This window comes from Mauremys mutica, chromosome 5, assembly GCF_020497125.1.
Source record: "Mauremys mutica isolate MM-2020 ecotype Southern chromosome 5, ASM2049712v1, whole genome shotgun sequence".
NCBI classification, from domain to species: Eukaryota; Metazoa; Chordata; order Testudines; family Geoemydidae; genus Mauremys; species Mauremys mutica.
The window spans coordinates 130,258,894-130,273,273 of NC_059076.1; the positions used below are offsets into that span (position 1 = coordinate 130,258,894).

The window sequence follows — 14,380 nt, forward strand, 5'->3', positions numbered from 1 at the left end:
ATCTCATGGCAGATTACTGTGGTGTTTACAAAAAGAGCCATACCACAGAGGTTTGGAACTGACAGCACAGGTACCTTGATCGCTGAGGGAAAAGATATGTGCGCTTGCCAGGGTTGCCAGTGTGTGGATTCTGGGCAAATCCTGGATTACAAGGTTGCAAAAGTTTGTGGGAGAGCAAGGAATACATCATGACATGGGGAATGCTGACTATGGACTGATTTGGCTCAGTATGCAAATTGCAGAACATGAAAAGTACAACTGCCTAAAGGCCTACTAATATGTACCAACACCACACCTTTTCCTGTTCTAAAAGGAAATTCCATGGCAAGAAATTCCATTAATGTAGAGTTAAGATTGGTTGCTGGTATGTTGTTCCCTTGCAGAACACTGAGTAGAGCCAAACTCAAACGTCTGAAAACCAAGAAATGCACAATTCATGCTGTCTGTGCACCATTAACTCTGCCTTCTTTCAGCAATATCCCAATACACCCCAATACCACACCTTTACTGCGTCAACACCAAGGTTCCTGAAACATACAAGTTCTTCACCTCCTACAACCCATTCACTCTCACCCACCAGATTCCGTTTAACACTATTAAAGAACAAAAAGAAAACAAAAGGATTGCCCACGTCACCTTCCCTCTCCCCTCCACAAGCAAAGCCTCAATACGCATATAGCATACACTCATACTGGCCCTGCTGGTATTACATGTTGTCCACAAGAGGATAACATAGTACCAAGAAATCTTAACCGTGTGTTACTATAGTTTTTTGCCACTGAAACGATATTAAAACAGCGAGAGATGGTAAAAGCCCTTCCTTCCATCCACAGGTCACCTTTAATGCTCCACTTTATTGCTAGGCCAGCCTTCTGACAGAATAGAATGTTTGTAGCATGTGCACAAAAGATTACGTAGTGTCTTAGAGGAAAAAAAGGACTTCTGCTGCTGCTCCCAGCAGAAAAGTATACATCATTTGTTACAATGAGCAAAATTACTTTTTTCTTTTTAGGTAGATTCATAGGCCACTTTGAACTATACATAACTGCATACAATTCCTAATAACCTATAGATCTCATAGCTATCAAGCCATACAATATATCTGAAGGGATGTGTTTATACTAATTTTCTCCCCCCTTTAAAAATTCCCACTATCGCCATGGTGGAGCTATTAAAAAAAAAAGGTTTAGTGCAGACAAAGCCTAACAAAACAAAAACAAACAAAAAAAAATCAGGTAACAGATATAAAGTCTTACCTCTGGTTTACTGAGGCTGGATGACACAAGAGAACCAGATCCCACATCCAGATCCCACTGCTTTTTGCCACTATTCTCAGGGTCCAGAGCAGCAATTCGTCCATCCAAAGTGCTGATAATTACTAAGGACCTGCCAATCACAGAAACATTCAAATTCAGAACTATATTTTCTGACTTCAGATTACATTTTAAATAAACCATAGTGTTTACATTTTGCATTGTATCATTTAACTGGGCAGGTCTAGAACAGCTGTATGTTTGTTGTTGGAGCTCACAAACTTGTTTTATATGTCACGAAGCAACTTCTAATCATTTCAAGAGGTCACTTGGAAGCAAAATAAGTTTGTCACTGTTAAGATTGGTGAAAACATAAATCAATCTTCCTATTTGAAGTTCATATGATTTGTGTACCCTAACCAAAAAACACCAAAAAACCATCATATGGTTTTCAAAAACAAATAACCCACTAGGTCAGCATGCAAGGAATATTGCAACACAGACTGAGTAAATCTGCAAAAAGCTTGAGCGAAGCATGGAAACAAATTTGGATGTCAGGAAATGTCTTATAAGAAAGCAATAGTTATAAGACAACATAGCAGAGCAAAAGCATTCATTCATGTGGAAACAAAGGTTATGCCTACACAGCAAACAGGCTAGCCTGTTCTAGCTAGCCTAAATCAAACAATAACTGTAAAGATGGCACAGCATTGGTATCACTGCAAGTAGTACAATTTAGCAGGGTTAAAAACAAACAAAAGAAGGATTTCTTCACACAACGCACAGTCAACCTGTGGAACTCTTTGCCAGAGGATGTTGTTAAGGCCAAGACTATAAAAGGGTTAAAAAACAAACTAGATAAATTCATGGAGGACAGGTCCATCAATGGCTATTAGCCAGGCTAGGCAGGGATGGTATCCCTAGCCTCTGTTTGCCAGAAGCTGCGAATGGGCAACAGGGGATGGATCACTTGATGATTACCTGTCTGTTCATTCCCTCTGAGGCACCTGGCATTGGCCACTGTCGGTAGACAGGATACTGGGCTAAATGCACCTTTGGTCTGACCCAGTTTGGCCGTTCTTATGTTCTTAGGCACTGACCCTGAGTATGCACTCTGCTCACTAGCCCTCTCTGAAGTTCACAATGTGATGTATTTACTGCTATTGATACCAGTGTTATCTGGATTCAAGATAGCTTGAATTTAAGCACTGGTCATAGATTCACAGATTATTAACCACTGTGATCAACCAGTCTGTCCTCCTAAATTAATTCCTTGTCTAGTGGCCAACGCACTGACCTGGGACACCAGGAAATCTGGTTCAATTCTCTTCTTTGCTACAGAACTCCTGTGTTACTTTTGGCTCACATTCTCAAATGCAGGCTAGGCAGTGCATAATTTCTGCTGTGTAGACATACCCTAATGCTAAGGCAGCCTGCCTGCTTGTTAAGTGGTGTATCTAACTGACAGCACATGATAGCAGTGGGTGGGCTGTTGGTTTCTAGAATATAAGCTCTAAATGGCCTGGGACCTGCCAACTGGAGAGGGTGTAGCCACATGAGACAGTACCACAGTTAAAAATCAGAAGTGGTGTTTGGGCTACAATTCGTTTATTAAAAAAAAAAGGAGATGGCTGAAATCTGTTGACCTTTTGGACATGCTGAAAAGCTTGCCTATTTTCACAGGCTTTTGGGGAGTCGAGAGCATAGATAAAGGGGGTGTTTGTTGAGAAGATGCACTATTTTTCTTAGTTTTCTGGCTGGCTACTCTCAAAAGTGGATGTGAAAGGCGGTTGCTGGATTTAAAGATATTTTCATGACTAGCTGTAAAAATGCAATTAAAGACCACCTAAATTTGATGTATTAACTGCAGTCCAAAAATGAAAATTCAGACTCAGATCAACTGACACCACACAATTTTGGAGTTCAGAGAGGAATATAATGCATTTTAAGGGATGTCAGTATTCTTTTAAAAATTTCCCTAAAAAATATAAAGCATTGTTAGGATATAGATATTCAGGCCTGTCTGCAAAGGCCTATACTTTAAGAATTTAGGTGCATTCTTATCACTTAGCTAGTTATAGAGGTATAAAAGAAAGAATCAAAATCACTGTCTGTGTCATTGCCTTCTTTTACTGTGACAGTCTGAGGCCTGGTTCTTCGGCTAAGCAGCAAAGGCAGCCATAAGCTGGGAAGTATATGGTCACATCCTCACACTGCAAACTAGTCACATTGAAATAAGGTGCTATTGGGCTATTAGGAATACAATCCTGTCCAGGTATTTTTATCACCTCCAGAGAAAGGGAAGAGCCTAGAAGATGTAAAAGGAAACTTAGTTTGATAGCATCCTGTCTGGCAAGAACTCATTTATCAATAGATACAGCTGGAAAACCCTTATGTCTGTATAGATGTAGTTGTGAAATCCTCACTTCTGTATTGTTTTGTATGTTTATTTGCATGGTCTGTCTGGTTCTGTAATTGTTTTTGTCTGCTGTATAATTAATTTTGTTGGGTGTAAACCAATGAAGGTGGTGGAATATAATTGGTTAAATAACCATGTTACAATATGTTAGGATTGGTTAGTTAAATTTCAGTAAAGTGATTGGTTAAGGTATAGCTAAGCAAAACTCAGGTTTTACTATAGTCTGCAGTCAATCAGGAAGTAAAGGGAGGGAATGGGAACAGGGACTGGGGATGGGGGAATGAAATCATGTTTTGCTAAAGGGGAAAATGGGAACAGGGGATGGGAACAGGGACATAGGCAAGGTTCTGTGGTGTCAGAGCTGGGAAGGGGGACACTAAGGAAGGAAACTGGAATCATGCTTGCTGGAAGTTCACCCCAATAAATATTGAGTTGTTTGCATCTTTGGACTTCAGGTATTGTTGCTCTCTGTTCATGCGAGAAGGACCAGGCAAGTGAGAGGGTGAAGGAATAAGCCCCCTAACAAGCATGATTCTAAGAGATATGCACAAGGGCAGTGTCTTATACAGTACTGGTAAAACATCCACCACAGTAAGAGACCACGTGCAGTGCTGCAATTTTCAATTTAAACACATTCCACCACTGAAGAAACCAAATCCTTGTAAAGAATTTATCACACTGTTATTAATAAATCTGAACATTGTGACAAGTATATACACACACAGACACACCCCTATTCCAACAAAATAGCACCACATTTTTCAAGTGTATTACTTGTTTTTTGAATCAAGAAATGTAGATTTTAATGTACTAGGAAAGGTATCAATTCTTTTGCCAAATATTTTGAGTACTACAGCTTCACTCAAACTTACTAGCAGTTTTATAAGCGGAATATGATAATTACTGCTATAAAGATACAGGAATCACAAGCAGGCTAATAATGTAGTACAGTGTCTCTATACTCAAGCACTCTAATGCTCACACAATTGTACTTTATATTGGAGCTCTCAGTGTAACTGGGTTCTACTAATGACTGTGCTTATTCAAAAGCCAAAAGCTCAAACACACTTAAGAATAAAACAAACACAAATGACTATTCAAAGTGTATCTATTTAAATTAGGACTGTCAAGTGATTAAAAACTTAATCATGATTAATAGTGCAATTAATATTTAATATTTTTATTGTTTTCTACATTTTCAAATATTGATTTTAATTGCCACACAGAACACAAAATGTACAGTGCTCACTTTATATATATTTATTACAAATATTTGCACTGTAAAACAACAAGAAATAGTATTTTTTAATTCCCCCATTATAAGTAATGTAGTGCAATCTCTATGGTGAAAGTTGAACAATCATGAAAGCAGAATTATGTACAAAAAAACTGCATTCAAAAATAAAACAAAGTAAAACTTAAGAGCCTCCAAGTCCACTCAGTCCTACTTCTTGTTCAGCCAACCACTAAGACAAACAAGTTTGTTTATATTTGCAGGAGATAAATAATAATAATAATAATAATAGGAGATATACCTATCTCCTAGAACTAGAAGGGACCTTGAAAGGTCATTGAGTCCAGCCTTCACTAGCAGGACCAAGTACTGATTTTGCCCCAGATTCCTAAGTGGCCCCCTCAAGGATTGAACTCAGAACCCTGGGTTTAGCAGGCCAATGCTCAAACCACTGAGCTATCCCTTCCCCCACCCTAAATTATAATGCTTCCCACTTCTTGTTTCTGTCACCTGAAAGTGAGAACAGGAGTTCACATGGCACTGTTGTAGCTGACATTGCACGATATTTACATGCCAGATGCACTAAAGATTCATATGCCCCTTCATGCACCAGCCACCATTCCAAAGGACATGCATCCATGCTGATGACGGGTTCTGCTCGATAATTCAAAGCAGCGTGGACCAATGCATGTCCATTTTTATCATCTGAGTCAGATGCCAACCAGCGGAAGGTTGATTATCTTTTTTGGTGGTTCATGTTCTGTAGTTTCCACATCTGAGTGTTGCTCTTTTAAGACTTCTGAAAGCAAGCTCCACACCTCGCCCCTCTCAGATTTTGGAAAGCACTTCAGACTCTTAAACCTTGGGTCAAGTGCTGTAGCTATCTTTAGAAATCTCACATTGGTACCTTCTTTGTGTTTTGTCAAATCTGCTATGAAAGTGCTCTTAAAATGAACGTGTGCTGAGTCATCATCAGATACTACTATATAATAAAATATATGGCAGAATGTGGGTAAAACACAGAGGAAGAGACATACAATTCTCCCCCAAGGAGTTCAGTCACAAATTGAATTAACGCATTTTTTTAAACATCATCAGCATGGAAGCATGTCCTCTGGAATCTTGTCCAAAGCATGAAGGGGCATATGCATATTTAGCATATCTGGCAGGTAAATACCTTGCAATGTCGGCTACAGAAGTGCCATGCAAACGCATGGCCTTACTTTCAGGTGACATTGTAAATAAGAAGCGGACAGCATTATCACCTGTAAATGTAAACAAACTTGTTTGTCTTAGTGGTTGGCTGAACAAGAAGTAGGACTGAGTGGACTTGGAGGCTCTAAAGTTTTACACTATTTTGTTTTCGAGTGCAGGTATGTAACAAACAAACATTTGTAAGTTGCCCTTTCACAATAAAGAAATTACACTATAGTACCTGTATGAGGTAAATTGAAAAATACTATTTCCTTTATCACTTTTACAGTGCAAATATTTGTAATAAAAAATATAGAGTGAGCACTGAACACTGCACACTTTGTATTCTGTGTTGTAATTGAAGTCCGTGTATATGAAAACGTAGAAAAACCATCCAAAAACATTTAATAAATTTCAATTGGGATTCTATTGTTTAACAGTATGATTAAAACTGCGATTAATTGCAATTATTGTGTTAAAACATGATTATTTTTTGAGTTAATTATGCAAGTTAACTGTGATTAAATCAACAGCCCTAATTTAAATTTCACCTTGATCAAATCAACACCAAAGAAAGAAGATTAAACAATAATTGGCACCTAGTCAGTGCCAAACACTGCCTCCCCACCTAAATCATTGCTTTTGCTAATCATTTCCCATGCCCAACTTGCTTTGTCTCTATATAAGCAGCATTTTATCTTTCTGCATTTTACATACATACCCACACTACCTTCCTCCCCAGATACAAACTTCAGCCTTTCCAAAATTATCTGGCTATGAAGCATTTTTACCAGCTTTATTGGGTTCACATGTCTACCTATATATCATGAACTCAAGCCTCTTCACTAGAAAGAAGTAACTATAGCTGAGAAGATGCACCATCATGGGTTTTCCGTTTAGTGTGTTAAAAGAGAGAATTCATTCAAGTCTTCACTGAAAACAAACAAAAATACTCTGACCAGTTACATATGTTTGTTTTAAAACTGTTTTTTTTAAAACCACCTATTTGCTGCCCCAAAACTCTTTTGAATGCCATTGTACATAATCACAATGTTTCCCACTAAGTAGCTACAATATAGTGGACTTTACATCACAAGCCTTACCTACTAAGCAAATACTTCCTTCCAAACCATGATTACTTTGTTTGAACAGACCATAGTCACAAGACAAGATCAGCTCAGCCATATCCAAGTCTTACAGCTAGCTACATTTAGAGCTAGAATCAAAGGATTGGCTACAGGAGAAGTGACTACTCCTGTACTAGACTATAACAGTCAATAGGTGTACCGTGGACCAAATCCAGACCGCCAGACGCTTTTGAACGGACCGCAAAATCTTTATTTCCTTATTATTGTCATTATTTTTTCTGAAATCTGGACCTTGACTATACCTTCACCAAGAAATTTGGACCTTGACAAAAATAACTGATTACCCCTGGTAGTCTCTGGGGGATTGTTTCACTTTGAACTAAAATACTGCACACCACATTCACAGTCTTGTAATTACGGTATTTGAGATACTTCTGGTCCAAATCTTTAGCTTGCTGTCAAACAGTAATCTTGGGGGACTTTATAGATTTTTAAATTCAAGACCAGTAGACATTTGCTAGGATATTTTCCTAGTTCTGATATTAAGATTAGATTTAAATTTACTATTTCAAATATTTTCTCTGTTACACAATCTTACTATATTTGCCCACCCTTTGGTGGTTGTCAGGTTGAAGTGACACTGTCAACTTAACATCTAAATCAGTTTCTGAAAAGGTTTCAGGTACTACACACCTGCCCTAAGAACCCATCATTTTTTGTTGTTTCTTAATCACATTTGTGTGTTTTTTAAATATTTCTCTCTCCTTTTTCTGTGTGAAAGACACTTATAATTAGTATTACATCAACATACTATGCCAAATTCTTAAAGCAATGATCACACTTAAGAGCAGAACATACTTAGTGAAAAGCAGAATTGTTAAGGAATAAGATGACTATATTTAGCCGTCTCTCTTCACAAGTCTTGTGTTGACTGAAGATGCTTCAAATAAAACTGTTACTCAGTTACATGAGCAGACTTGAGAGGATGCGGGTATTCTGTACGCATCATATATACATCTGATCAAGTATGTTAAATGATGGAGGATCCACTGTGACTGCATTCTCCCTTTAGTTTGTATTTTTGTTAAGTCTGAGAACTTTAGAAATAAATGTGTTCTAGAAACACCATACCCTATCACTTGCAACATCGGCAGCACAAAGTGACATGTCAATACCACCTTCCATCTGCTGGATACAGTCAAGTACCCTAAAAAACAACTAAGGACTGCACTGATGAGAAATATTATACAAGTACATTTGAAATTTAATAAACTATGTCCACATGTTTCTCATAATTTTAAACTTGTTCCATCCAGGTGTTTGTAATAATCCATTTGGAATTACTAATTTTCTGTCCTTCATTCACAGATACTGGTATGATACTTAAGTGCTGCTAGCATTGATTTCGCCTTTTAAATTAATACAGAAAAATCCACAGACAGATTTTTCACACAAATAAAAAATGCTGGTCAAATCTGGAGACTAACACCTCTAGCAGTATCTATTTATGGATAGAGTGCACTACATCTACCACCATTGTATCAGGTAACCCCATTACAACTCTATTCCATTAGCAAAATAAGTAGGACCTCACCTGTCCAGTTACAGAAACCAGATTAAGGTTCTGATTACAACACAATATAGACCCATGCAAAGGGACATGTAACCAGGACAGGAAACAATTGTATTGTCACTGGGTCCACAGCAGTTGTATTTGCAGTAAAGACAAGCTTCAATGTTTTTGTTTAAGGAAACTCAAAACAAAAACAACCAGTCTCTACACTGAACAGTCACGTCAGTCCAACACCTGAGAATTAGCATCCCTTCTGCTCTTTATACAAATAAATCAAGCCATATTTGGAACTGCTAAGAGTATCTTCCCAGGCACAATATAGAAAAGATACAGCAAACTGACTTTAGAATACCAAGTCCGCAAATAGCAAAGTGCTCCTCCAATTTTATAACCCATGCACCTAAACATGTATAACAACATTTTTCAGCACTTGAGTCATTGAACTTTACAACTTATTAACCCTCCGAATATTTACTGTATCTTGGGAGGAGGAGGAAAACCCCCTCACAAACTACAATACAGGATGCTCATTGTATTGATTTAACAGTTAGTGCAACACCAATTTATTTTAGCAATTAATGCCCCAAGTACAGCTACCCTCAGCAGTGCCATCCTATATTCTATTGCTCAAGAGCAACTGAACAAGTGTGATTCCAGATAAGAGTCTGCGTCTTTCAAGTACAGGCAACTAACACAAAGAATTAACATTTACGGTAGTCCCCCATTTCTACTACAGCTACATAGTAATTCTACCTGTCATCCAGCAATAGCCTGTTCTACTGCACTCATCATATGGCTTCAAATTATTAGGTTGAATATTTTATACAGACAGATCATCCAAGATTTCTTCTAGTAGTTCAGCGTAAAATGTATTTTGCAAATTTTAAATTGAAGAAAAGAAGGCTCCTTTTTTCCCCAGCCAGAATGAGAAGTGCAGCAAGCCAGGTTATAATTTTTAATGAGCCAATGCACAAAAGAATGACTCTTCACTGTTTAAGAGGGAGGAAAATCTTTAACTGGCACAGGATGTGGGTTAACCAGACAGTTACTTGTAGAAACTGAATTATTCTGGAGTCTATGAACTCAAGGCTTCAAATCTCTCACTTCAAAACAAAGTCTGGAAGTGTACTTTGCTTCAGTAGCAGAAAAAAGTAATACTTGATCATATTCTTTCCCCTTTAGCTCCTGCAATGACATAATTCCTGATTTCTTCACGGAGATGGGGGGGGGAACAAACCAGTGGAAAAGGTAGTTTGCCTTTCATCTTTTTCTCACACCAAGCTATATTATTACTCATGAATGGAAAAAAGCTAATTAAACTCTAATTAGAATCCTTCTTTTCTTCTCCAGTATATAGCAGGATGACAGAAAGGTACATAACACACTTTATACGGTGTTTGGGAGAGGACATAGGATAGTAAACTACATATCCAAAAGTCCAGACACTTTAAACAAGGCACAAGAAGGAGCTACTTCCCAGTAATAAACTAGGGAAGGAGCCAGACCCACCCACAGCTATCACTTTCCTACCCGCAATGACAAGGGGGACTACTCCTATCATGTGATGAAACGAAGGTTAGGGCAACACCACCCTTCTCCCCTACAGGGCATGAGGGGAGAGAACACTAAACCTACTTGTGGGTTCTACCAAGAAACTTCCCCGCAGCACCATGTCTGCACCCCCACAATCCCCCTCCCTCCCTGCACCCCCCCTCCTAGTCCCCCTTCCTCCCTGCACCCCCCCTCCTAGTCCCCCTCCCTCCCTGCACCCCCTCCCACCCAACACCCCCTCGTACAGTCCCTTCCCCTCCACCCCCCCATCCTTTTCTGCTCTGCGTCCCCTCCACCTCTCCAGCCTCCCTGCATCCCCCCCGGTGCCCCTGCCGCGCCACCCCCTCACCTGCCGCCGGGCCGGGTCTCCTCCTCCTCCTCGGGCTCCTGCTCCCCGGGCCCCGCAGCCGCCACCCCGGCCTCATCGTCCTCCACGATCACGTCGGGCCCAGCGGGGAGAGCGGCGGGAGCCGCGGCCGCCCCGAGCCCGAACCCGACCTCGCCTCCGCGGGCATCGCCGCGGGCCGGCTCGGGGGCCGCCGCCCCCAGCAGCACCAGCACAGCCAGGGCAGCCAGCGCGCTCCGGCACCGCGGCGCCCGCATGGAGCGGCCCCCTCAGCCCGGCCGCGCCGCGCCGCGCCCCGCCGGCCGCTAGAACATGAACACTCGCTCCCGCCACCAGGAGAACGGGGCTCCGCCGCGCCGCGCCGCAACCAACCCTGCTCACCCCGCCCCCTCCCGCCTGCCCGCGGCCACGTACCGGCGTCCTGCGTACAACCGTACCTGCTGGTTTTCACCGAGGTAGGAAGCCCATTTGACAGACTTGGTGTCATTCGAACCAGTACCTGTTTCTGATTGGTCTAGCTGGCTTCAGTGGGCGGGCACAGTGACGATATTTGTCAACACACCTGCTGACCAATGAGATTTATGCGTAGTCCCGCCTCCTAAATCAGACTGGCCAATGGAAAGAAGTCACTTCCCTCCCTTCTCAGTGATTGGTTAGTCCCCTTAAAACCTGTTTCTGATTGGATAATTCGGAGGTGTCGGCTGTAGCGCGACGATTGGGGTCCGCTAATCTCCGCCTCTTCCTGATTGGGCAACGCTAGTGTTTCATACGTGGCCGATTCTGAGTGTCGAAAGGGGATGTCTCAATGGAGGCAACTGGGGCAAACCAAGCGGATGGTAAAATAGGGGGGGCGTCTTAAAGGGACTGGGGCGAAATGGACTCGCTCGCTCTCTCTTGTGTTTTTGGCTTCCCACACTGCCTGGGTCCTGGCCATCGGTCTGGGGGGCTCTGCATTTTCATTTAATTTTAAATGAAGCTTCTTAAACATTTTAAAAACCTTATTTACTTTACATACAACAATAGTTTAGTTATATATTATAGACACAGAGAAAGAGACCTTCTAAAAATGTTAAAATGTATTACTGGCAGGCGAAACCTTAAATCAGAGTGAATAAATGAACATAAGAACATAAGAAAGGCCGTACCGGGTCAGACCAAAGGTCCATCTAGCCCAGTATCTGTCTACCGACAGTGGCCAATGCCAGGTGCCCCTGAGGGAGTGAACCTAACAGGCAATGATCAAGTGATCTCTCTCCTGCCATCCATCTCCATCCTCTGACGAACAGAGGCTAGGGACACCATTCTTACCCATCCTGGCTAATAGCCATTTATGGACTTAGCCACCATGAATTTATCCAGTCCCCTTTTAAACATTGTTATAGTCCTAGCCTTCACAACCTCCTCAGGTAAGGAGTTCCACAAGTTGACTGTGCGCTGCGTGAAGAAGAACTTCCTTTTATTTGTTTTAAACCTGCTGCCCATTAAGTTCTTTTGGTGACCACTACTTCTTGTATTCTGGGAATAAGTAAATATCTTTGCCTTATCCACTTTCTCAACATCACTCATGATTTTATATACCTCTATCTTGTCCCCCCTTAGTCTTCTCTTTTCCAAGCTGAAGAGTCCTAGCCTCTTTAATCTTTCCTCATATGGGACCCTCTCTAAACCCCTAATCATTTTAGTTGCTCTTTTCTGAACCTTTTCTAGTGCTAGAATATCTTTTTTGAGGTGAGGAGGACCACATCTGTACACAGTATTCGAGATGTGGGCGTACCATGGATTTATATAAGGGCAATAATATATTCTCAGTCTTATTCTCTATCCCCTTTTTAATGATTCCTAACATCCTGTTTGCTTTTTTGACCACCTCTGCACACTGCGTGGACATCTTCAGAGAACTATCCACGATAACTCCAAGATCTTTTTCCTGACTCGTTGTAGCTAAATTAGCCCCCATCATTTTGTAGGTATAGTTGGGGTTATTTTTTCCAATGTGCATTACTTTACATTTATCCACATTAAATTTCATTTGCCATTTTGTTGCCCAATCACTTAGTTTTGTGAGATCTTTTTGAAGTTCTTCACAATCTGCTTTGGTCTTGACTATCTTGAGTAGTTTAGTATCATCTGCAAACTTTGCCACCTCACTGTTTACCCCTTTCTCCAGATCATTTATGAATAAATTGAATAGGATTGGTCCTAGGACTGACCCTTGGGGAACACCACTAGTTACCCCTCTCCATTCTGAGAATTTACCATTAATTCCTACCCTTTGTTCCCTGTCCTTTAACCAGTTCTCAATCCATGAAAGGACCCTTTCCTTTTATCCCATGACAGCTTAATTTACGTAAGAGCCTTTGGTGAGGGACCTTGTCAAAGGCTTTCTGGAAATCCAGGTACACTATGTCCACCGGATCCCCCTTGTCCACATGTTTGTTAACCCCTTCAAAGAACTCTAATAGATTAGTAAGACACGATTTCCCTTTACAGAAACCATGTTGACTATTGCTCAACAGTTTATGTTTTTCTATGTGTCTGACAATTTTATTCTTTACTATTGTTTCAACTAATTTGCCCGGTACCGACGTTAGACTTACCGGTCTGTAATTGCCGGGATCACCCCTAGAGCCCTTTTTAAATATTGGCATTACATTAGCTAACTTCCAGTCATTGGGTACTGAAGCCGATTTAAAGGACAGGTTACAAACCTTAGTTAATAGTTCCGCAATTTCACATTTGAGTTCTTTCAGAACTCTTGGGTGAATGCCATCTGGTCCCGGTGACTTGTTAATGTTGAGTTTATCAATTAATTCCAAAACCTCCTCTAGTGATACTTCAATCTGTGACAGTTCCTCAGATTTGTCACCTACAAAAGCCAACTCAGGTTTGGGAATCTCCCTAACATCCTCAGCCGTGAAGACTGAAGCAAAGAATCCATTTAGTTTCTCCGCAATGATTTTATCATCTTTAAGCGCTCCTTTTGTATTTTCATCGTCAAGGGGCCCCACTGGTTGTTTAGCAGGCTTCCTGCTTCTGATGTACTTAAAAAACATTTTGTTATTACCTTTGGAGTTTTTGGCTAGCTGTTCTTCAAACTCCTCTTTGGCTTTTCTTATTACACTCTTGCACTTAAGTTGGCAGTGTTTGTGCTCCTTTCTATTTGCCTCACTAGGATTTGACTTCCACTTTTTAAAGGAAGTCTGTTTATCTCTCACGGCTTCTTTTCAGGGGTTGTTAAGCCACGGTGGCTCTTTTTTAGTTCTTTTACTGTTTTTCTTAATTTGGGGGTATACATTGAAGTTGGGCCTCTATTATGGTGTCTTTAAAAAGGGGCCCACGCAACTTGCAGGGATTTCACATTAGTCACTGTACCTTTTTAACTTTTGTCTAACTAACCCCCCTCATTTTTGTATAGTTCCCCCTTTTGAAATTAAAGGCCACAGTGTTGGGCAGTTGAGATTGTTCTTCCACCACAGGGATGTTGAATGCTATTGTATTATGGTCACTATTTCCAAGCGGTCCTCCTATAGTTACCTCTTGGACCAGCTCCTGCACTCCACTCAGGATTAAATCTAGAGTCGCCTCTCCCCTTGTGGGTTCCCGTACCAGCTGCTCCATGAAGCAGTCATTTAAAGTATCGAGAAATTTTATCTCTGCATTTCGTCCTGAAGTGAAATGTTCCCAGTCAATATGGGGATAATTGAAATCCCCCACTATTATTG

General features: G+C 40.8%; 1 protein-coding gene across 1 annotated transcript in view; it reads right to left on the bottom strand.

The window, feature by feature from the left end:
* Nucleotides 1-10,992, bottom strand: part of EIF2AK3 (eukaryotic translation initiation factor 2 alpha kinase 3) — a 65,051-nt gene extending 54,059 nt beyond the window's left edge. Inside the window, exons 1-2 of the mRNA XM_045019169.1 lie at nucleotides 10,662-10,992; nucleotides 1,257-1,386 (exon numbers count right to left, since the gene is read on the bottom strand). Coding sequence (XP_044875104.1) covers nucleotides 1,257-1,386; nucleotides 10,662-10,915 — 384 coding nt within the window. The 5' untranslated portion in view covers nucleotides 10,916-10,992. The remainder of the gene's footprint in view (nucleotides 1-1,256; nucleotides 1,387-10,661) is intronic.
* Nucleotides 10,993-14,380: the final 3,388 nt, after the last annotated feature.